The following is a 24,723-nucleotide window of genomic DNA, read 5'->3' as shown; positions in this document are numbered from 1 at the left end:
AAAAAAATGTGCCTAAACTGAAGATTTTCGGCGAGGGAAGGAGGGGGGGGCGGGGGGGGAAGGTTATCGCTGCGCTTAAAACCCAACGAGCCGCCGGGGTGGAATTGATAGATTTTATTATTTTTCCAAACCTCAGCTCTTTTTTTTTTTTTTTTGTGGTTTTTTTTTTTTCCTTTTTCTTTCTAAAATTGCCCCAAAAAACATGTCCCTCCCCCCCCCCCCCCCCCGCCCCAGCAGCCGGCGGGTTTCTTGGGGAAGGTACGATCCTGCGCTCTTCGTCCTATAACAAAAAAAAGAATTGGCAAGAAAATGATGAAAAAAAAATTAATTTTAACGAGACTGGGGAGGGGGGGAGGGGAGGGAAGGCGGGGGGCTGCTCCTGAACCCAACTTAATTAAACCCCAAACTGGCCAAATTCGGGCGCTGCGCTCAAAAAAAAAAATAATCATCAAAATAATAATAATAAATCAAAAAAATTATGGATTATACCATCACCTTCACAAATATTCACAGTTATTCCGGCTGCGGCTCCTCAGCCGCCGGCGGAGCTTCTCTCTCCTCCTCTTCCTCCTCCTTTTTGCCTGCCCAACCCTCAGTTTCATTTTGGGGTGAAACCACCGGTTTTGGTGGATTTTCGGGAAGCGCGGACGGCTCTTCTGGAGCTTCCGATGGCGCCGCTTCCGCCGTCACCTCCGATGTCACCTCCGATGTCGTCACCTCCTCCGCTTCCAGCTCGTCGTCTTGCAGGAACGGGGGCATCAGCAGCGGTTTGGGGGGATCTTGTTCTCCCAGATTTTTAAGAAATTCCTCAGGTTTGGCAAAATCTTCGGGAATTTCCGCCGGTTCCGTAGTTTCTCCCATTCCTCCTTCGTTTTCTCCAGTGGTTTCGACGGCGGCGGTTTCGGCAGTTGCTTCTCCGGCGCCGTCTCCGCCTTCCAAAGCTTCGTCCACATCCTGATCCGTGATTTCATCCGTGAAAGGATCTTCTCCCTACGGAAAAAAGATGGGAAAAAGACAAAAAATAAGAAAGTCAGGGAATTTTGGCCGTGAAAAGAGGTTTTTGGCAACCGAAAAATCGCCTTGATGACAGACGAGTTTTAAAATGGTGGAAAAGTCAAAATATTATTGTTAAAATAATAATCCATCGTGGAAAATCCCAAAGCGGGAGAAGAATCCCGGGATAAAAAAAATCAACAATAAACGATCCCACGCCGGGAAGGAGTGGAAAAAAAAAAAAAAAATCCATTAAAAACACCCAAAAAGCTCCGGCATCGCGGTGTCACCGCGGGAACCTGCCGGCGTTAGCGGCTCCTCGCCCGGGGAGGAATTTGGGTTTAAAAACACCAACAAAAAGAGACGATTAAAATCCAGAATTCCAGCCGGATTCCCCTCCCCGCCTTGGGAAGAGCGGCGACGCTTCCAGTTTTTCATCTCGATTTTATTTTAATTTTTATTTTTCGGGAGACGGAGGAATCCAGACGCGGTCGTAACCTCGCAGCTCTCTCCTAGCAGGAAGGGGGGTTGGGGGGGGACACCAAAACCCTCCAGATTTGGGTTTTTTTTTTTTGTTTGGGTTGGGTTTGGGTTTTTTTTTATTATTTTGGGGGGGGGGGTTTATGGTTTTTTGGTTGGATTTTTGACCTCGTTACCTTTATTCAGGCCGACGGCAGATCCCAGCACCGCTCCCCCCTCGCCTTTCCGGAGCTACGAGGTGGGGGCTGAGCGCGTGGAGGGTCAAAGTCCAGGGATGGGGTGGGGGGGGGACGGACACGGGGGGTCGCTGCCCTCTAACCCTGACCTTGCCAGAGAGGAGATGCCCCACACACACCCCCTGCTGCCATCGAAAATTCCCTTTTTTTTTTTTTAGTTTGTTTTTTCCCCTATTTCCCCCCCCGCTTTACGGCTCACCACGCCACGGCGGCGCTGGGGGAAGGGGAGGACGGAGGGCGGCATGCCGACGACGGGCACAAACCTCGCCTGAAATCTGATCGACCGCGGCGGGGCGAGGTTTTAGTCAAGTGGAAAAAATTAAAAAAGAAAAAAAAAAAAACAAAACCCAAATTTGGGTTTGTGGGTTTTTTTTTTTTTACCCCCAGCTCCCCACCCCGGAGTTTAATGCCTCCATCAGGAATTCAGCCCAGGTTTGGCTGCCTCCGCGCGAGAAGATCCATGCAGATGGAGGAGAAACCTCAACGTTCATCTTCTCCGAAGGATCCCGCCCTACGGAGGTGACGGGAGAGACAATCGATACGGGGTTCTACCTCGCGATCTGGACCCCAACGTCCGTTATCGCCGGTAAAAACTCTACCGGGGCAGGGGGATTTGTGAAGTCCACTCGTGGTGGAGACTGTCACGGCTTCCCTTGGGAAGGGCGAGGTGTCCCGCCATCGTCCCTCCGAGGAGGAATCGTTAAGGCCGATGGGTCAAAGCAAATGATGCGGCCAAGTCTTGATTTAATTAACGGCCCTGCGGCTCCGGGCCCTTCCTTTCTGGGGGAAGGTTTGCCGAGAACGTTTTTATGGCGAGGCGGCTCTTGGCATTACCTGGAATCCTCAGATTTTCCTCCACCCCTTTTCAGTCTGGTTTTGCACCTGGGAATGATACGGAGACGGTGCTGGGATGGAGCCGAAGTTCTCCTCCTGCCGATGGACAAAGGTCGGGTGCCCGGGGCGAGTCATTTAGATCTGCCGGCAGTTTTGATACCGTTGATGATGAGGAGATGTGGACGTGCCTGCGGACCCTGGCAGGGGTAGACGGAGTTGCACTTGAGTGGTTCCAGTCTTTTTTTTTTTTTGTGGGGGGGGAAGGGGTGTTATTTTTTTTGTTTGTTTGTTTTAATAAAAAAAAATAGTCTCCGAGAGATGCCAGAGGTTTGCACCTCCTCGGCCCCGAGGGCTCTCTCTGTTCTCCTGTGGGGCACCGCAGGGTTTTTTTATCTCCCCCTCCTGTTCAACGTGCACCGGAGGCCGGTTTAAGGAGAGAGACGGCCATCCTGCGCCGACAAACTCTCTCTCAAAAAAAACAAAAAAAAAAAAAAAAAAAAAAGTCTCTTTTTCACCGGACCCGGAGGGCGGAGTCGCAGTTTTTACGGGTTTGGTTTTATTTATTTTTTTTGTGCGCTAGATTTTAGCAAAGACCGGGCATGATGAGAGCCAGCTCAGTCCGGGTTTAGCCCAAAAATAAAACCATGACGCCGGCGGGACCAGGGGAACCATCTGCTCCCCCCCGTGGGGGGTGTGGGGTGTGTGTGGGCATCTGCCTGCCCTTGTCTGCCAGGTTCGCAAAACAAGGGATTCTCCTGCCGGATCCTGGGCCGCTCCCGGATTTCCGGGGAACGAGCAAGTAGCCAAAAGCGCTTCTTTTCATCTTCGCCTGGCGGAGGAGGTTGCGACCTTTCCTCTCTCTCTCTCTCTCTCGGATGCGGACCTCGCCCGTTAAACCCCGTTTATCGCGAGGGTAATTCCCGCACGGAGCGGCCGAACCCCCCACACTCTGAAGAACCGCGTTTGCTTTTCCGGACTTCTTTTCTTTAATTCCGAACGCTGGGTTTTTTGGGGGCTTAAAACGAACCCTACCCCTGACCTCTCCTGGTGTTCCGTCTCGGCTCTGAAGATCGGCTGCCACTTCCCAAGGGAAGAGGAGGGAAAATAAAGCGGGGTGGGGGGAGGCTAATGAGGGGTTTTTTTTCAGCTGGGAATTGGGTGATTTGGTTGCGCTGCCGGGAACGCCGCAGAGCCCGGCTCATTAGAGAGGGTCAAAATTCCCCCCCCAGCCCTAGTGCAGGGTTAACGGGTGGGCGAAGAGCCGGCCACGTCGGAATTTAATCCCGACGGGACGCAAACGGCGGCTTCACGACCCCTGTGCTGGGGGGAACCCCGTGTGTCCCCCCGCAAAGGCCACAGCTCGAGGGGTGGCTTTGGGGAACCGGAGTTCCTTTGGCTATTTTGGTTTCTTTAATTACGTTTCCGTTTTGGACGGTTTCATAATTGATCTACACGCGCCTGGGAATGACAGTAAGTAGAGTCTGCGAGTTAAATAAAATAATAAAAAAAAAAAACAAAAACAAAAAAAAAAAAAAACAAAAAACAAAAAACAAAAAACACGAGAAGTGGTAAACCGCCTACAGAGAAAAGAAACCAAAGATTTAAGAGATAAAAAGGCAACGGAGCGGAACCTACGCTTCTCCCCAGCGTACGCAGCGAGGCGTCCCGTCACCGACACGGCGAGACGCGGCTCCGTGCTGCTCCGGGAACTCGGCAGGAGTTGCCGACTCTCTCGTTCACTCACCTTGAGGTATTTTTCCAGCATCTTTACGATGTGTTTGTTATTCAGGACGCTCTTGGCCACGTGTAAGCTGGTCTTTTTGAACTGCTCCGCGGCCATCTGCAAAGGAACCGACCATCAGTGGGTCCAACCGGGGAAGAGTTCGAACGAGGAGTTTGCTTTGAGGGTTTCTATTCCCTCCTCCTCCGCTGGGCTTGGGAAGCCCGATCCCAAAAACCAGCGCAAGAAGCGGATGCAAGGGAGCACTCGCATCTCTTCCGTTAACACGAGTCCTGGAGAAAGACGCGCTTTGGCACCAGCAGCAGGAACATCCCCCAAACCCCACGAGATCGTGTCCGGGACAGCGACGGCCACGTCAAACACTCAAAAGACAGAGGAGACGACGACCACCCCGCGGCTCATCCCGTCTCCAACGAGCCCCTCTCCAGGCCTGGCCCGGTTTAGACATTGATTACATCTCATCTATGAATTCCCCAAGCAGTTTTTCATTTTAATCTCTAGCAAATTTAGAAAGAGGAAGTGTTCAGCCTGCACATTTGCACAGTACACCTGGACAACGTACCCTGCTCAACCCCCAGCACAAAAGAAAAGGCCAAATTTCCCTTTTAGTATCACTTTTTCTATTCACCTCCCCATTTCTCATAATTCCCCGGTCATCGGCTTCATCTCTTGTGCGATGCAAGACCATCCGAGAAGGTTGTGGGGTTTTTTTTATAGATAAACCTGGAGCGCCTGGATCGACATCCCCCGGCCCCGGCAGAGCTGAAACGCTCCCGTCGGGACGCCAGCGGGGTTTGCTCACCCTGCGGTTTCTGTTGTGATCGGCCGATCGCAGGTGCCTCTGCAGAAGGTGGTTCTGTGCGGGAATCAGCATGTCGCACGCCATGCAGTGAGCCGCCTCGATCTTCTTGAAGAAGTGTTCCTGGCCGATACCTACAGCGCCGACGAGAAATCCCAAATGAATGAGATGTTCGGACACTTCACGTTGCCTTCCCACCCCCTCTAACGACCCCGTGTCACTGCCAACACGCTAATTGCGCACCCAAACTTCCCGTTTCTGCTTTCAAAGACAAAAAAACCAGAGTTATTCGGCTCTAAAAAGCAGTACCCAAGCGTAGGAGGAAGAAAGATGGGGATAACAGCCCAAGGTACACAGCAATCGACTTACCCGAGGCTGTTTTCCTCCCCAAACCAGCCTCCCTCTCCAAAAATCTATTTAAATAAAGGTGGAAGGGACAAGTCGCACTTCCCCCAGCTCTGGGTTCGTTCCTCCTCTCTACTTCTTGCACACTCGCTTCATCTCCGGATGCAGAACGGCCACTTACCCTTAAAAGGATCCGGTTTCTGTTTTGTGCCCTCTTTCTCCGTCAGCTCCTGGCGTCGCTTCTCGATTTTCTTATTCCTGTTGACGATGTACTCCTGGAGGGAAGGGACAAAATTCAGCCTCCACCTCACCACGCACCGAGACGGTCGAGCGGATCCAAAGGGAAACAAGCTCTCCGGAGAAAAACCCCAGGGTCGGTGAATTCACCAGACAAGGCGGGTGTTTTCCCCTCCCCGCTCCCTGTCGTTTTGACCAGAGGAAGAGCCGGAAAGATCCAAATGGGAGCCAGACAGAAGCCCGCTCCCGTATCACCATCAGATTCCTTGTGGGAGACCCCAAATCCTTGAAAAACACCCCCAAAAAGCAACCACTGCTCATTCAGAAGGTAGAACGCCCCAGTCTTTATCTCGCCTTCCTCAGGTCTAGATGTGTAGATGGCAAAGACCGTCACTGGAATAATGATTTCTGGGTTTTCTGTTCAAATTCATCCAATTAATTTTCCCTTCCAACGTGAAAATCCGTGAGAAATTGTGTCACGCGAAGTGATGTCATCGGGCGATGCATTAACAAGCAGTGACGCGAGCTAACCGAGCCGGGGGCTGTACGCGGAGGAATCCGTAACCCCTTTCCAGTCCCTAGCCAAGCCTGGGCACCCCAAATTAAGCCGGGGCACCCCCGCGCGGATGCAGGGAAGGGCAGAGCCAACGCAGGCAAGCCGCCTACCTGCAGGAACTCCACCGTTTTATCCGGGAGTTTGGTACCGATGTATCGCAAAGTCTCTTTGTGAAACTTGCTCTGAAGGTGTTTCTGGATTTCCTCTTCCTCAAAACTGCGGAACTTGCAGACGGAACAGGCAAACTGGATTCTAAACAGAGCAACCGTGTCGCAAATGAGGAACAAGCTCAGCTTAACTAACGAGAACATCACGAAGATCGCGACCGTTACTGCCCCCGTTGTAGTTTTCCACTTCCTAGTTTTTTCCACCCCACACAATTTCACTTTGGACTTTTACAATCCCTGTAGAACCTGCACGAATTAAAAAAAAAAAATCTCAAAAAAATTTACGCTACGGGAGTGGAGGCTACACGGGTTTAAAAGCAACTGGGGAAATTCCTAGGGCAGGAGGTGAATCGGCAATCTTTGATACGGTAAAACTCTCTCCGCTGTGGGAAAGGCCCGAGATACAGAAACGCTGGTGCCGCCTGCGCTGCGCAGTCTGTCTTTACATCTCTTATTGTATTATTTTAAAAGCAAGGCTGCACATATCAGCCACTTAAAACACCCTTCTGAATTTGTAACTCTACGCTGAGCTGTGTATTAAACACCACGCGATTCTCCCGGTCTTAAAACAGTCGTTAAACACACAACAAGGGGGGAAGAAGAAGCGCTGCCATCAGAATGCAGAGTCCCAGAATACGACCCCCCAGCAGATTTCTCCCGCATTTGCGCAGAGGAATATCCACTATTATTCCCCGAAGTGCTGGGAAGGGACTGGCGAATCGCTTTCCTGACCTGTCCATAGCACGATCGCGCATCCGATCCCTTCTCCGCTGCTTCTCCCTCTTCTTTTTCACCTCCTCGTCATCATCTTCACAGCCATCTCCAGATGCTAAAGGAGGAAAAAAACAGAAATAAAGTCAGAACCGTCGTGCTCGCAATCACCCACTTTGCTGGCCGAGGTGTTTTGGGACCCAAATCCCTTGGTTTTCTCTTTACTCTCAGCTTGGGGAAGTCACAACTTGTTTCGGTCTCTGGAAGTTCTCCCTCTCCCAAACCAGCTTCCGACCGTGGGGAAGCGGCAGCTTCTTTCCAAGGTCTCCAGCGGTTACTGTAAACCCCAAACCCTCCTCTCCTCCCGCTCCCTGAACTTCCCACAGCAGCTCAAAGTCTGTTAGCGGCAAGAGCGGAAAGAATTCCGACTTCTACGCTGCCGCAGAGACGCCCCTCCGTCTCCCTTCCTTGGGAGGAGCTGCTGCTGCTCCCCAAAGTCTCATTTTCTCCCCTGTATTTTTCCACAAGGCTGAAAAAGCTCCTCAAGAAGGTTAAACTACCAAAGACAGCAGAGACGCTAGCGGTGTTCTGCTTCCTCGGGACCGTTTTGGGTATAATCCTCGTGCTGCCTTCCCAATAATTCTTTGATAATTATGGGAAAATTCCTTGATAATTACTGGGAAAGCGAAAAAGAACTAACGATTCAGCTGACCTCATCTCTGCAGCGTTTCGGGGTACAAAGCTCCGAGTCAGAGGTATATCAGCCTCACCGAACTCAGGCAAAAATTCACCCGTTAACCTTTTCAGGTAAAGGAGCCCCGGAGCCCAGACCCCGGGCATCAGAAGGAGGCTTAAAGAGAATTTTAACATCCAGCGACACCTCAGTTTTAATCCTGAAAACAACCCAAAAGCAGCAACAAAACTCCTCCACGTGGTTTTCCCCACGCCACTCCAGCGCAGGAGGCTCAACGTGCTGGGGGCTGACGTGTCTTCACCAAAAAAGTACAATCCCAAACAAACGGCAGTGGTTTCAGCTACTTTAGACCATACGGTTTTTAAATTAGTCTTCTAATATACCTTGATACATTCCCATCTGTTTGAAAAAAATAAGTAAATCAGGGTTTAGCCCAGTGACTGAAGCCTCTGCTGAAAATCGTTTAGTTTATGGTATTTTTGCTCTGCCCTGTTGCCGGGATGGGCACGTCTTCGCCGCCGTCCTCCCAACAAGGCAGGAAGATAAATTAATATCCAATATCCCTTCACACAGACGGCAAATGTCGAAGAAATGAAACCGTTTTGGTACTCTCCTGCTAACCAGCACGGCGCCTCTGTGCCACGATGGGCAGCGCCACAGCCCGGGACTGGTTTAGTGGTGGCAGCAGGAGCTGCATCAGCTTTTGAGCCCCCCAAAAATGAAGTTCTCGGGAGCGCAGATGGATTCCGAGTAGGATTAGGCCAGGACTGCGTGAGGGGGGGGGTAACACCCCACCTTCCTCCGCCAAATCGCCCCAAACTCCTGGAAAAGAGAAACACAAGAAGACGCTGGTGTTATTTAGGGAGATTTGGAGGTTTCAGTCCACCCAGCCAGACCGCGGAGCGGGCGAAGGGTTGTGCTATTTGGGGATTAACTGTCTATTTTTATAAACGTTTATGAAATCATGTCGTTTTCCATAGATCACTTCTCACGATCAACATTTAAATCCTCGGCAGCTGAGTCGCCGCTTCGAGGAACACCAAAGGTGACAGGCGAGACAAACGGCAATGACCCCCATCCAACCCCTGGAAAACCAACCGCCCAGGAAAGAGATCAACCACTAATTGGCATTTAGCCCTAACGAGCCTCGCCAGCAGCAGAAGTACGGGCGCGGGATCCCAACCTTTCCGCTACAAGCGCTTTTCAGGCACCTCAGTGCAAGCGAACCTGCCTGTGATCCCCGCTGAAGGGCACGGGGGAATTATGAGGAGCAAATACTTTCACAATAAATGGGCTCAAAACGCTGTTTCTGGGCAATTTTACATATTCTGACTCTCAGCACGGTCAAAAGAGCAGAGGAAATTGCTCAAGCGCTTAAATATTCCCACATTTGCCACAAAGACGGATAAAAAAATAAGTTACTTACACCTTTGTCAGCTTCATCTCCTGATTTTTCCTCTCCGTCGCCCTCATCTGCTGCACAAAAGAAAAAGCATTTAGCTGGTGTCGGGGGGGGGAACGGGGGCGTCTTTTCTCCCACTTAACACTCCAAGGGGCCCTTAATAAATCACCAAATACTGCGATAACGCCTCAAAACTCCAGTGAAAATGGCAGATGGCTCACTGGTTTCCCTTTGCCCGTCAGCGTCTGCTGCAAACTCTGTCCTGACTCTCTCAACGCTCACCTCGGGCATTAAATTTTGTCCCACGAAACACACAGAATATAAAGCCTGTGCACTCGAAGGAGTATTACAAAAACGCTGACGACTGAAAAAATAACACAGCTTCGAAACGTAACAGCTGTCAGTCAAGCTGAGAGATGAAACACTGGGAAAACGGGGAAAAGGGTCAATATTAGTGAGGGAAGACGGCTCGTACCGTTCTCGGTGTCGTCTCCTTCGCTGTCGGTCTTGGCCTGTTTGCTGTCAGGCTCGTCGCCGCTTTGCGACTGTTTGCGTTTGCGTCCTCCTCCCTCGCTGTCCGATCGCCCGCCCGAACGGTTTCGGAAACCTCTTCTCTTGGGCTAAAGCAGGAAGACATCAGTTGTATCCATCAACTCGAGGCACCAAAAAAGCTTAAAAAAATCAAATTATTCCATCCATCTGCTGCATCGTCTCAAAAAGTTTAAATTCTCGTGATCCTGCAGACTGGTTTTTGGCGATAAAAGGATTTTATAGCTGGGTTAGAGCCACTAGAGAGCGGATTTGGGATGAGAGAAGCATTCAGAGCTCTATTTTATGTGCAAATGGGTATATACAAGCTTGGTGACACCCTGCTCTACCCAAATTTAAATTATTCTGTGGTGGAAGCAACGGGAACGAAGACGGGTGTTCCTCCATACAGCCAAACAATGAAGCCTACCCACCGCGGCAAGCAAAAAAAAGCCATTTTCACAAGAAAAAACCCCCGACAGTGAGGACTTACCATGAGCGTGTTCGTGTGCCAGGGCACCGTACCCATCCTGTCTCTGTTCCGTTGCCTCCCCATTCCGTACGGCATATTCCCATACCGTCCCATTCCCATGCCCGACATCCCCATCATGCCATAGTCATAGTCTCCGTAGTCACCGTAATCCCCGTAGTCGCCGTAATCCCCGTAGTCGCCGTAATCGCCATAATCGCCGTAGTCACCGTAATCGCCGTAGTCGCCGTAATCGGGAACGAGGGCTTGGGAAAAGAGGGATGGGAGCCTGTTGGATCCGGCCCCCCCCATCCCGCGCCCACCCATGTAGTTCAACTCGTTCCAACGAGCCGAGAGGCGCTCGGAGCTGGAGGAGGGCATGAAGTGGTCGGCGCGGTTGAAAGCGTTCAGACGCCCACGGTTCTGAACGCGGTTTTGAGCCCGGCCTCGCACGAGGCCGTAGTTGTTGCCTCGGTTGCGCGATTGATCCCGGCGGCCGTCGAACTGGCTGCCGAAGGAATCGTTGCGATCGGTTCCGACTTCTCCGTAATCGTAGCCGGATCGGTACATGTCGCGGTCGTTCATGGAAGACCTCGAGTCGTAGGATTCGAAAGATTCAAATCTGAACGAGCTGCGCAGGAAGAGACACCGGTCAGCAGTTAAATAACATCCCCGCGCATCATACAGGCGTTTGCAGCCATTTTTATCACAATCTGAGTGGTTTCGGCCAGAAAAATGGGAGAAAAAGATTTTTAAACCCATCACTTTCTGTATCCCGCTCCACCTTTTCCTAAATTTCCGAGAAAATAAATAACTACCGAAGAACTGTGGTTTTCTGCACGATTATGTGACCGGAAATTCTTCAGAGATGTCAAACCTTACGAACTCTACAGCACTAAACCACTCTTGTTTTGCCAGTGGAAAAGCAGATCCCAAAAGCTTCCCCAGGTAAAAAAGCTGCTTCTCGTTGCCTCTACGCTGCGCCTCCGGGCGTGAGTTAACGCAGACAAACCCCCCAGCATCTTGTCAGCAAGCACCAAATGGAATTAAAAAAAAAAAAGGCAAAACTTCACAGATTCGGTAACTCTTGCCAAGATCCGTATTATTATTTTAGCAGCAAAACACGCCGCGATATGAAACTCTCCGGACTCGCAGAATTTAACCCAGCGGGATTAGAAAACCACCGTAATTACTGGAAAGCCGCGAGGAAAAAGGGACGCGGAGGGGAAAAAAATAACTTTAAGGAATCTAAAAACTAGAAACAAGAAAGCCTTTGGCAAAATCTAGGAACCGAATTGAGAACGGAAGCTGGTTTTGATGTGTACATCAAGTATGATATATTTACAAGATATCTCTCTCTATATATATATTTATACACACACATATCTGTATCTGTCCTGGTTTGAGGTAAAACAGAACCAATTTTCTGATTTGTAATTCTGGTTTTTAGCTGGGCCTCTTCTAACCGCCTAACGGCTGAAATTAACAGCACGTTGTTCTGAAACCGTTCACTCTCGGAACGACGAGACCTCATTATACCAAGGAAGGGTGCGCACAGAGGCTCTCGCTTAAGACTTATTGCTGGAACAACCAAGGTTGGCTAACGGCGCTGCTCGCCCCCATGGAGGGTGGGAAGCGGAGAAGCGCGGAGGGATCCCACCCGCAGGGAGGAGTGGACGGGACAGGTGACCCCGAACTGACCATCGGGGTATTCCATCCCATCTGCATCACGCTCCGTATAAAAGCCGAGGGATCAAAGCGGGGCTCTGGCTCGGTTTTAATTCAATGGCTGACGCCTGAGGAGGACCCTGTCTGTCTGTCTGCCTTTGATCCCGATCCCAGCATTCCTGACTCTAGTTCCAATCTGGGACTTTCCCTGGGTCTGCTGGTGACGCGATCATCATCCTGGGAGCTGGATACGGTTTGGTATATATTATACACTTTTTATTTTTAATTTTTATTATTCTATGATTATTTTCTTATTTATTATTATTTTCATTAAAGTAGTTTAGTTCTTTTTCCAAACTCGTAAACCTCCTTGTCTCTTCCTCTCCTCTCTGAGGAGCCGGGGGGGGGGGGGGGGGGCGGGCATCTGTCGTTCTGCTTGGCCAATCCGGCCAAAACCGCGACAGATTTATCAGCACCCAACACGGGGCCCCGACTGTGGCACTGCCAGAGCTCTGACAGATGGTCTGAGTGGTTTGAATTCCAGTTTACTCCGAGATTGATACAGACACCTCACCATCATGTCGTTGCTGAACAGATTATTGTATTGTCTCTTTGTAGGGACTGCTTTAAAGTTAATTGATCCGACAGTGCTTAGCTGGCCTTACGCCTTGTATTGCTTGCTTGCTCTTTCTGTCTGTACGCGGTGGTCCAAACGTGCTATTTTGCTGCTGTTTTTAATTGAGATCCAGGCTGTGATTGAACGTATAGCGTCTTCACCTTCGTTCCTGGGGCATTACGTAATGGATTCTGTTACAACTTACACTAATTATACTTTGAATTTTACCATGGACATGTTTACTGCGCCCTTTACTTCTTACGTCGAATGGTCCCCATCAGAGCCAGGAGAGGGATCTCCTTTGGGTATGGGGAATGACACTTGCGTTCCTGAAGTCATGCTTTTGGTGCCGATTTTCCTGCGTGAGTTGCAGGGGGGGTTTCTCTTTAAATCTTGGCGCAGTAGGTGGGTGTAGTACGATACGCACTGACACTACTCGAACCCCATCGGCACTGGTACAAGTTGCCCCAGTGACCAGAAGGAAAAAGAAGAGGTCAGTAAGTTCCTCTGCCCCTCGTGATAAAGACCAAGTAAAGCCAGACAGCAGGGGGAGGACTCTTCCGATGAAGATCGAGGAAAGCGTTCTTCTAAAGACGATAGGGGAGAGGCTCCTGCGTCAACCCAGGAGGAGGAATCAGATACCGAGGTGATCATTAAATCCTTCTCCATGAAGGATCCGCGAAAGATGAGAAAGGATCTTACCCGGAATGATGGTGAGACGCTTGTCTCCTGGCTGCTCCGATGCTGGGATAATGGGGCTGATAGCACGGAGTTAGCTGGTAGCGAAGCCAGGCAGTCAGGAAACCTGGCCAGAGAAGGCGGTATAGATAAAGCTCTTGGGAAAAAGTCATAGACTCTCAGTCTCTGGAGGCGACTCGTGTCAGCCGTAAAAGGCAGATATCTGTTTAAGGATGACATTGAATGCCGCCCGATTAAATGGACCGGCATAGAGAAAGGTATTAAGTACCCGAGAGAAATGGCTGTGATAGAGGTGATTTACGGTGAAAACGCCATAAACGCCATGTAGGCGAGCTACGTTGCGGAAGCTTGTACGGAGTGCACCACCAATGTATTCCCGTACCTTGTCGATGCTGATTCGGGGAGGAGCTGATGATGCGTCACTAACTGTAAATAAAGTGGCTAGCAGAATGCGACAGTATGAAAACAGTCTTTCTCGTCCCCTCACTGTAGCAGCTGTGGAAAGATTAACTGATAAAACTGAGAAAATGATTGAGAAAAATGAGAAACTGTTTGATAAACTACCTAGGATGGAGGAGAGATCTTATTCTTCCCCTGCGTGGACCCGTGTTGCAGCCATTAGGAGAAGATCCCCTCCTACGAGACCGACTCAGAGGAAACAGAACACACTACGAAATATCCTGCGGTTTTGCCTCTGTGACTATGGAGAGGACTTGAGTAAGTGGGATAAAAAAACCTACCTCGGCCCTACAGGCACGAGTGAGTGAGTTGCAAGGTAACACAGATAGAAGAACAAATTATTCCAGGAGGACTGCTGCTCCAGTCCGCAGGGGGCCGTTCTCCGCTCCAGGCAGAAACTCATCTACTAATTACAGACATCAGAGGTGCCCTGCCTCCAGCCAGGAGGAGGAGAGGGACAACAAGAGCTTATCGGATGGTGTGGATTCGATGGCCTGGCACATTAGAGCCACAAAACTACACAGCCGTTGTGGACATGGGTGCACAGTGCACCCTATGGCCATCGAATCATAAAGGGACAGGATCTGTGACTGTTTCTGGAGCGACAGGTGGGTCTCAAGAACTGACTGTACTGGGGGCTGAAGTGAGCCTGAGTGGGAATAAATGGGAGCAGCATCCCGTTATCACCGGTCCAGATGCCCCGTGCATCCTTGGCACAGACTTCCTCAAAAGAGGGTATTTCAAAGACCCGAAAGGGCGTCGATGGGCTTTTGGTAGAGCAGCTGTAGAGACTGAGGACGGTACACAGCTGTCTGCCTCACCCGGCCTTTCAGCTGACCCTTCGGTGGTGGGACTGCTGAAGGTTAAAGAACAGCAGGTGCCAACTGCTACCACCACAGCACATCGGCGACGGCATCGCACCGACCGAGACTCCCCGATTCCCATCCAGAACCCGATTTCGTCGGCTGGAGACCTGGGGAGCGATCGGCAAGACTCGCTCGCCCTTTAACAGCCCTGTATGGCCAGTGCGAAAGTCTGACGGAGGCTGGAGACTAACGGTAGACTATCGTGGCCCGAAGGAAGATGTGCTGGAACCGCGGTATGAACTGGAGTCCACGGCAGCCAAGTGGCGTGCTCCAGTTGACATCACTCACGCGTTTTTCTCTCTTCCTTTAGCAGCAGAATGCAGCCCACGGTTTGCTTTCACCCAGAGGGGCGTCTGGTACCCCTGGAACGGACTGCCCCAGGGGTGGAAGCACAGCCCTGCTATTTGCCGCGGGCCGATCCAGACCGCACTGCAGAAGGATGGAGCTCCAGGAGACCTGCGATACGTTGATGACATCGTTGTGTGGGGTAACACAGCAGAAGAAGTTTTCAAGAAAGGTAAAAAAATAACCGAGAGTCTTCTGAAAGCAGGTTTTGCCGTAAAAAGAGGTAAGGTCAAGGCACCTGCATGAGAGATCCAGTTCTTAGGAATTAAATGGCAAGATGGTGGTCACCAGATCCCAACGGATGTGACTAACAGAAGAACATCTATGTACCCACCTACTAACAAAAAGGAAACACAAGCCGCCCTCGGCGTTGCGGGTTTCTGGAGAACGTGTATTCCAGGCTCTAGTCAGATTGTGAAACCTCTCTGTGAAGTGACTCAAAAGAAAAATTAGTTTACGTGGGGTCCTGAGCAACGATGGGCCTTTGAGCAAATTAAACAGGAGACTGTGCGTGCAGTAGCCCTTGGACCAGTCCGAACGGGACAGGACATTAAAAATGTGCTCTACACCACAGCCGGGGACAGTGGCCCTACCTGGAGCCTCTGGCAGAAAGCACCAGGGGAGAGTCGAGGTCGACCCCTGGGATTCCGGAGTCGGGGATATAGAGGCTCCGAGGCCAACTGTACCCCAACCGAGAAAGAAATATTGGCAGCATCTGAAGGGGTCGGAGCTGCTTCAGAGGCAATCGGTACCGAAGCACAGCTCCTCCTGGCGCCCCATGACCAGTGCTGGGCTGGATGTTCGAGGGGAAACTTCCTTCTACTTGTCACGCCACCGATGCCACCTGGAGGACGCGGGTTGCCTTCATCACTCAACGAGCTCGAAGAGGAAACCCAAATCGTCCAGGGATCGTCGAAGTGATCACAAACCAGCCCAAAGGCAAAGACTTCACAAGGCCACCTGAGGAGGTGGCGACTCATGCTGAGGAGGCCCCACCATGTTAATGAACTCTCAGATAATGAGAAACAATGTGAAGCTAGAGTGATTAAAAGCCATTATTTTTTATGCGATTAAAGATTAAAAAAAAAAGAAGTGGACCGGTCACCTTTCCTGGTCTTCCATCCCCTCCCCTGTCCCGCCGCTGCCCTCCTTCGATAGCATATCCAGCCGCTGGTTGATTTTGGCAATGATGGAATCCGAGTTCTCGTTAGCCGAGGTCTCGGTGCCGTAGGAGGCGACGGGCATCGCGGCGCCCACGTCAGCATTCATGCTCAGATCCGAGGTTTTGGGGGTTTCCCAGCTGCTGGAAGTGGCAGCGGCGTAGTTGTAGGTGGCTGCTGTGTTAGCGGCGGTGGTTTGGGTGTTGTAATAGTCGTAGCCTTCATAGCCTGGAAGGAAAGGAAAACACAATGGATTTTAATACAATATCGTAAAGATGTGGGTAGCTGGAGGAAGAGTTTAGATGCGAATGGATCCTACAGGCAGGGCTGCAGCTGGGTTTTACCTCCTTTCAAGAAAAACAGTTTTCTTAAAGTGAGAAATATCAAAGGTTCTTGTTGCCTAACCCTAAAAGCATGAGGACTTTCTTCTTTTGGGTGGTTTTATCCGCAGAAACAGAGCGCTGCTGCTTGTATGTGCGATTTCAGAACAAGACCCTGAGCCACTTCTGTCGCACGGTCCCACTAAACGAGACGAGAAAACCCAACGCAGATGCGCTGCTGGGCACATCGCCATTATACCCATCAAAAAAGGACTGCGACAAAATAAATTAATCAGAAAATCAACGCAGGGAGTTGTATTCAGAGAGAACCTTGTGGCAAGATACCTTTCTGCTCCGCAGCGGCACAACAGCCGGCACAACGGGGTGCAAGTCCTCCACACGGCACCCAGGTTTTACAAAAAAGAGGAATAACAGAAGGAAAAAAACCCTTTATTTTCACCAATGACTTGAGCCGGGAGGTTTGAATCCACAGCCCAACACGCAGCCTTCAATTTTATATCGTGAGGACCAAAGAAATAGTATTTTATAACGGAATCTCGGGCTTTTGCTTCGGAATGCGTTAAGACCGGCTTAAAACAGCCAAACGGTCCAAGTCAAGGCCAATTAACTAATTGCTCCGAGAGGAAACGTTTATTAGCGAAAGCAAATCATGTCATATTGAGGAAGCGCCAGCTTGCACGTAGAGAACTGTATTTGCGTACCATCAAGCTGCCAAAAATTCAAGAGCAAACCTTGGGTTTTGAGGGGAAAACAACGTAATCTCATTAAAATCAATTTATTAATACACACATCTGGCTGTCCCAGATCAAACGAGAACTGGAGACGTAAAATAAATGAACTTTTCTCATCCGCGAGCTGATTTTTTCTGCTTTACGGAACAGATGGCTGCCAGTCAGCAGGCCAGAGCTGCTCCCTTGGCAAGAGCAAAAGCCGCAATCATGGAGCAAGGTAAAAATAAAGAAAAGAATTAGCGGTTTAAAAGCACGGAGTTGCGTATTTCACATGGAATTCCAAGCAGAGACAGCTTATGAGCAGGAAAACAGCTCTGCTCGCTGCAGCCAGCTCGAGAGACTGAGCAGGACACCCCGAAGCCCGGAGACAAATGAGGTTTTTTGGAACGTACCTTGCCAGCTCGTCGCATTCGTCGCGTAGGTACCTGAGCGGGACAAAAAGAAAAGAGAGTTTCAGCTCTAAAAGCAACAAAGTTGAAGTTCAGAGACTAAATATATATAATTCAGGTGGTAAAAACGATGGATCCTTCTGCACGGAACAGGAAAGAACGCAGCTGGGATTTCCAAGAGCTAATCAGGAAAATGAAATGGATAATACAAATAGTTTTGAAACGTTTCTTGAAACATTTTCATATATACAAATATATTTTCGTATATTCAAATATACTCAAATGATTCCATTAAAACTCCTCAAGAAGCAAACCACAGCAAAAGCAAAACACGTTCATCAAAACTCTCGCTTTTGGGAGAATCCTGCTGCTTTTGCTGTTTAGGCTGGAAAGGGGTTCAAAGGAGAGAGCCCCAACTCCCAACCACCCCAGGACACACTTCGTTTTGCGGCACTAATAAACCTCAGGAGATAACGCAAAGCACGTTAATTAATTACACGCAAGGTTGTGACCAGTTCCTCCGGTACCCGACTGGGAATCAGAGCGTACCACGATATCCTGGAGGAAGCTTTTACCAAAAACCAAGTACAAAGTCGCTAGAACAGGTAGAGGAGAAGGAAAGGCTGCAAAAGCTGATGCTATATTACGTTTTTTTCTGGCTGGAAAGAAGAAAAAAAATCAGTTTTATTCTAAAAATGCAATTCCTCAGATCTATTTTTAGCTACACAAAACTCACCTTGAGTGTTGGTGGCCCCAGTATTCCAGGTTCCATAGCCTGCAAGAAAAAGAATGGAGCTATTAGCAGGATTGTCTCTGCTGTGATCACGGGGTTCGTTTCTTCCCTTAATTAACCCTAAAAACCAATAAGGTCTTTAATTACTTCCACTTGCTATGGTTTGGGAAACATGCCCGAAGCACGGACTTGATGACCTGAAAGGTTCCTTCCAACCTCGACAATTCTACGCCCGCCCGACGCTTTATTTCAGATTGTTTCACCAAAAAAATGCCCAGGAGGTTTTGAATTAATAAAAAAAAAAAAAAAAAAATCACTGTGTTTTGAAAAAGAAATTAGTTTTAAGAGGTGCTCGATGTAACAACGGTGCAGAGCTACGTTTCGACAGGAAAAAAATTGGTGGGATAAATCATCCGAAGAACCAAACCGGCATCAAGAATGGGCATTTCAGTTGTGTGACACATCCTTTTTCCTAGGGAATATCGGATGTCCTCGTACGGGATCCAAAGTTGAGCACTGCAATTATGCGAGCCAATAAAATAAAGAGAGTTCCCTCCACTTTTCAGCACTAATTGCAAGATTTGCGCTAACGAGGCGGCTTCAGTCTGGTCTCTCGCTGCGAAACGGTGACAGGGTGAAGGTGGAAGAAGCAACAAAGGGCCATGACTTGCAGGAGCTCCCGCCACGACCCCACCGGCTCTTTCATTTCACAGCAGCCATTTGTTTTTCTCGCCAAAATAAATCATCATTTTAAACCTTTTCCAAAGTTTCCAGGGTGGAATCGGCACCCCCGGCACAGCAGCAAACGCCTTCATCCACGCAAACGGCATGGGATAAATAAGCTCCACGCTGTAAAGAAACCTTGAGATCATCTACATTAAATTTCGAAATCAAAAGCAACGCGCTGGGCATTTTGCTGATAACGTTTCCCAGTGTCTTGGCTGCCAATTCCTCGCAGGAATACAATTTTTTAATCTTTATTTATTATTCTGATCAGAAGAATAAGCTGGTTCACAAGCCAAACGACTGACACGCAGCTTCCTACGGATCCGAGTTATTTCGACGCCCACTGTTTTACCCCAAAGTTCTCCCCATTTCTGCTCTGGCCTTGGCTTCTCCCCCCCCCGGCCCCGGCCCAGATCCACAGTTTCCCTTCCCTTTAGCAACCTCCTCTTCCTCCAAACGCTCCCCGGCTGAGGAAGAGCCTGCACGAGCCAAAAAAAATCACAGACACGCACACTTCCTTCCTTCTTCTTTTAAGGTTTAAGTTGCTTTTCTGCGCCTTAGACACCAACTTTGCAAAATTTCTACATTTTCGGAGGTGGCCCCCAATTGTCCAAAGCTTTTCTATTTTTGGAATCAGCCCCCAATTTTGAAAAACTTTTATTTTTTTAGAGAAAGCCCCCGATTCTGCAAAAACTTTTCTTTTTTGGCGGTGGCTCCTGATTTTGCCAAACTTTTCTATTTTCAGAGGTGGCCCCAAGCTTGCAAAACTTCTGGATTTTTGGAGGCAGCCCACGATTTTGCCAAACTTTTCTATTTTCTTGAGATAACGTCCAACTTTGCCAAGCTTTTTTATTTTTGAAGGGGGTGCCCAATTTTGCCAAACTTTTATATATTTTTGGAGGGAGACAGAATTTTGCCAAACTTTTCTATTTTTGGTGGCGGCTCCCGATTTTGCAAAGCTTTTGTTTTTGGAAGGGGCCCCCAGTTTTGCAAAACTTCTGTATTTCTTTGAGGCAGCCCGTGATTTTGCCCAACTTCTCTATTTTTGGAGGCAAACCCCAATTTTGCAGAGCTTTTCTACTTTTGGAGGGGGCCCCCAATTTTGCCAAACTTTTCTATTTTTGAAGGGGCACCTGATTTTGTCAAACTTTTCTATTTTTGTAGGGGGCCCCCTAATTTTGCCAAAGTTCTGTATTTTTTTTTTGAGGCAGCCCATGATTTTGCCAAACTTTTCTATTTTTAGAGGCAGCCCCCAACTTTGCAAAGATTTTCTATTTTTGCTGGCAGCCCCCAACTTTGCAAAGCTTTTCTATTCTTGGCGGCGGCCCCCGATTTTCCAAAAACTTTCCTCATTTTTTGAGACGGCCCCCACTTCATCAAAGCTTTTATTTTTTGGAGGCAGCCCCCAATTTTCCAAAAAGTTGTCCTTTTTGGCAACAACCCCCAATTTGGCAAAACATTTCCTTTTCCAAACAGCCCCCAATTTTACAAACCCCTTCTCCTGCACCCCCCGTACAAACCCCTCTAACACCCACCGAGGACATCCAGGACACCTCTCCCTCTTCACAACTTTTTTTCCCCGCAGGCCACCACTTTAAGGACACAAAACCTACAGAAGTCACGGGTGAAAGGGCCACCGACATATTTTTGAACTCCTACGGAAACCGCAGCAACAGCGAAACAGGAATTGCGAGGCGCAAACGCCTTTATAAATCGCAGTTTTATTACCAAATCGGTTCCTTTCCCACTGTCGGCGTTTTTAGGTCAAATCCTCACCGTTCAGCTTCATTTTCCAGCGGGATGGGGCTGGGATGGGGTTTTCCAGCTGCTGGTGAGGAGCATCGGGTTGAGCACGGAAATTAAGGATAAACCTCAGATCCATCGACTGCAGCCACCCCCACGCTTGATTTTAAATCCACAGCTCAATTTTAACGCTCCCTCCTCCAGCACCTTCTCTCACCTCTTGAAAACAAACTGCTGAGCGCAGGCGATCGCTTTGGGTGACAGCGAGTGACACCGAACCCCTGGCTGTCCCAGGCATCGTCCCAGTGCGTGCTGAGCTCCCGGCTGGAGAAAAGGGGGAAGAGAAAGCGAAGGAAGCACAGGGAAGCTTTCCTCTGGGCAGGTCGCTCCGTTTCTCATCCGGTGATGCAAAAATAGCAGCAGCCCTTGCGTTTTTGACCACAGGCAGACGGCGGATTAAAAGCGAGCTACTCGCCTTCGATTTTTAAGCCGTCTTTGATAAAACTTTGGGTACGGTAATTCAGGAGGCAAAAACAGCCTGGCCCCAGCACAAAACCTCGAGGAAACAGGAGGCTGCTCAGCCCAAAAGGCAGAGTTTTTCAGGCACAGAGAATCCCACCTCTTTGTACCTCCAGATTCTATAGGATAAAGCTCCCCAACTTTCATTTCCCGTGCGTACATGCTGGCGTCTGGCTCGCTGAGACGTAGGGCCGGTTATATTCATACACGTTATTACCACAATTATCATATTCTTTCAAGGAATGAAGGGATCTGGGTTAAGCAAAGACCTCAAGCTTTCACGACAACCTAAGAACGGGGTAATTAAAGAGTTCAACATCTAATTTTGAAACTAAATACTATGTAAAAAAATCCCACAAGATGAGACACTCGGGTATTAATGACTGGGCACCGCCGAGCAGGGGTTGTATCGTCAGCTCTGCAGCAGCGCAGCAAGTCTGTAAATATCCCCAGGAGGGAAAAAAATCAGCAGAATAAATCATCATCGAGTTCTCTTGGGAAAATAAACATGAAATAAGGCGCAGAGCAGGAAATAAACAACTCAGAAGGGACCAAGCGGTGAATTTTACTGACCCGAGTGTGCCGTGTGTCCTGGTTCCCAGTTTATTCCCAATACAGCGCGCTTGGAGCTGGGGAAAAAGCTTGGGAATCATTTTTTTCCGCACATGGAGAAAGCAGAGCACGGATCCGGAGATGGTGGAGCAACGTTGAGAGATTTACATCATTCAGTTTACGTGAAGCGCTGAGAAATGAAGTTTAACACCCGCAGACAAAAAGCCGGGGCCAATTCCTTCTGAAAGCAGAGGTCTGAGGTTCTCCCGCTGATTTCAACAAAGGACTTTATCCGGAAAGAATAAACTTTGTCTTCTGCTGGAATCATGAAGTATTCAAATTAAATCTATTATCACACGCTCCTACGCAAGGCTCAACTGCAAAGGACGCTCTTCCCAAAAACCCACTTGGGTGGAACCACGCGATTCTCAACATGCAGAGAATTAAAAATAAAGGGGCTGCTTATAAGGTGAGCTGGCTACACCTGAGGTTTATTTCTAAAACGCCAAAGAACTGTTAACACCTTCATTTTTATACTATACAATGGTAAAAATCCACAACAAAACTTCTCTAAAGCTGCAACATGCTCGGTGGTTTTAATTTATTAACAGTTCTGCGAGACGAAGGGAATATCCCAGCAATTGGGCAGCTCACTAACGTCACGAATCCAATGAAATCTTTCTCGGGAATAACTTTTAGCTGCCTAAACTCTTCCGGGTTGTTTATCCAGACTCGCTCAGCTGTCGGTAGAAAGAAACCAGCTCTTGTTGAGGATGATTCAACACATATTTAAGGTGTTTTTAATCCCGTTGCAGTCTCTCACCTCATTTTTATGCCCGAAAAACAGGTAAAACACTTAAAAAAACATTTAAAAGCATGATGAAAGAGAGTCCGGGCATCAGATCTCCACCAAACTGGAAGCAGAGACAGAGGGAACCTGAAAAGAGCAACTTGTCAACAGGTCTGTATCAACACGATGTCGGGATGAATTACGAATGATCTCCGCAGAAAAAGCCACGTGCAAGGTACTAGGAACTTGATAAAACACACACAAAAACGGCATCGCTGCTGTATTATTTATAAAATCCTGCCGCAGCCACAATTATGTTATAAAAACCACGGAAGCGTTTTCAACAGTGAGTTAAAAATCCCACTTCGCTTTGCGAAGTGGGAATTCAAGGTGGGAAGAGGACAGAGGGCTCAAAAACCGGAGATGGGGGAGAGGATCCAGGCTGTCAGGCTGCTTTGGGCTCGGATCCGCGAGCCCTTACCCACGTGCCACCATCTCGCATCCAGACAAACCTCATCGAGAGCCTTTAAACAACAGACGTTCACACGTTAAACTCCGATTTGGGTGACTTTCTTTCAATTTCCACCTCTACCAGCCTCGTCTCCTACTTTAAAGAGACATAAAAAACGAGCAGGAGCTGGGAGAGCGCCCCAACGCTCACAAACTCGACGCCGTTTGGTGCTCTGATGAAGGAGGGCTTTTCCCCCCCACAAATGACTTCCCACACGCCGGCGAGCGAACCTCAGCGAGCGCTTACCCACGTGCCGCCATCTCACATCTAAGTAAGCCTCATCGAGGGGCTTTAAACAACCGATATCCACCCGTTAAACTTCCATTGGGGTGACTTTCTTTCGATTTCCACCTCCGCCAACCTCGTTTTGTAGCTTAAAGAGATGTAAAAACCAGGTAGGAGCTGGGAGAGTGCCCCGACGCTCACGAATCCGATGCCGTTTGGTGCTTTGATGAAAGAGAAGGGGGTTTTCCCCCTCACAAATCACTTCCCACACGCCGTTGAGCGAACCTTAACGACATTAACAGTTTCGACGCTCACTTACGCTTCGTTTGACGCCGTCTCGCCGGTTGCCGTTATACCGGGGAGCAGGAAAACACCTCGGGGCGGGGGGGGGGGGGGGGGAAAGACGTACCCAGACGGCTTAGGAGGGGGGATGCGAGAGGGCGGCTCGTTCTGGCGGGGTTTACGGCGGTGACAGCTGCCCCGGTCGGGCCCCCGCTCCCCACCGACTCACTGCCGCCGCTTCTTCCGGGGGAACCGGGGGTGGATTTTCGGTCCCACACGGGGTGAAGCCGGTGCGGGGGGGGGGGGTGTGTGGGGAGGGCGGTTCAACGGATCCCCTCCGTGGGCATGAGAAAGTGGCCCAGCTGAGCGGCCCCCACAAGCCGCCGGGACTCCACAGGGTAGGGGGAGGTGTGTCACAACGGGGGACGACGACACAACCGAAGGGGGAGGGGGGGACGACGACACACGACACCGACGCGCACGCGGCGGGGGGCGTGGCCGCCTGGCCGCCATTTTGTGTCGTCTTCAGAAATGGGACCGGCTCCATTTCCGCCCCCCCTCACACCCCGGGGGGGGGGGGGGGGGGGGGGAAGGGGAGTGAGGAGGGAACAGCTCCCGTCGACCAATCGGCGGCGCCCTAGCTCGGAGCGACGCGGCCGCTCAGCCAATCAGCGGCGGCGCCCCCTCACGGGAGGCGGGTGCAACGGCTCCCTCAGGGGCTGACCCCCCCCCCGGCGCTACCGGGGAGGCGGAGGGAGGACCGAGCCGCCGCCCCGGGGTACGGGGGGAAGGGAAGGAGGAAGGAAGGAGGGGAAGGGACTTCTCCCGCGGCGCCTCGGGGACACCCCGCACCTACCGCCGTATCCCTGCTCCATCGCTCCCCTCCGCCTCCGGCCAACGGCGCCGCACTGCCCGCCCGAGCGGCCGCTGCGCAGGCGCACCGCGCCCGCACACCATTGGCCCCCGCCGCTGCTGCGCCCCGCCCACGAAGCTCTCCACTGGCCGTGCTCCAGGAGCCCGCCCCCGCGCCCGCCATTGGATGAGCTTCTCCGAGAGGCGCGACCCTCCCGCCGCTCCCATTGGCCAGCCGGCATCCGTCCCCCAATCCTATTGGACGGAGACGATTCCTGCGTGGCGCTCCATCCTGTCAGTCATAGCCGTTCCCTCTCCTGATTG

At 50.2% G+C, this 24,723-nt stretch overlaps 1 protein-coding gene across 5 annotated transcripts; it reads right to left on the bottom strand.

Annotated features, from left to right (window-relative positions):
• Positions 1–208: 208 nt before the first annotated feature.
• On the bottom strand, positions 209–24,525 carry AKAP8 (A-kinase anchoring protein 8). 5 transcript variants are annotated; one of them, XM_063319078.1, is made up of 15 exons: positions 21,761–23,552; positions 20,886–20,992; positions 18,203–18,241; positions 17,470–17,502; positions 15,951–16,233; positions 10,217–10,823; positions 9,671–9,815; positions 9,222–9,269; positions 7,121–7,217; positions 6,332–6,473; positions 5,610–5,703; positions 5,087–5,217; positions 4,288–4,383; positions 496–990; positions 213–280 (listed from the first exon to the last, which is right to left on the bottom strand). In XM_063319078.1, the coding sequence occupies exons 1-14, from the start codon at positions 21,838–21,840 to the stop codon at positions 514–516; spliced, it is 2,379 nt and encodes a 792-aa protein (XP_063175148.1). In that variant the 5' UTR covers positions 21,841–23,552; the 3' UTR covers positions 213–280; positions 496–513. The 5 variants fall into 5 exon arrangements, 4 of the variants coding, with proteins under 4 accessions (XP_063175151.1, XP_063175152.1, XP_063175148.1 ...); XM_063319080.1 differs by having other exon boundaries at positions 214–280; positions 9,222–9,266; positions 21,761–23,550; XR_010068964.1 differs by lacking the exon at positions 213–280 and adding an exon at positions 2,544–2,740 and having other exon boundaries at positions 851–990; positions 21,761–23,553.
• Between the last annotated feature and the right edge of the window lie 198 nt (positions 24,526–24,723).

The sequence above is a fragment of the Chroicocephalus ridibundus genome, chromosome 29, assembly GCF_963924245.1.
Source record: "Chroicocephalus ridibundus chromosome 29, bChrRid1.1, whole genome shotgun sequence".
NCBI lineage: Eukaryota > Metazoa > Chordata > Aves > Charadriiformes > Laridae > Chroicocephalus > Chroicocephalus ridibundus.
The sequence above is the reverse complement of the archived record's forward strand: the minus strand, read 5'-3'. Positions and strand labels throughout refer to the sequence as shown.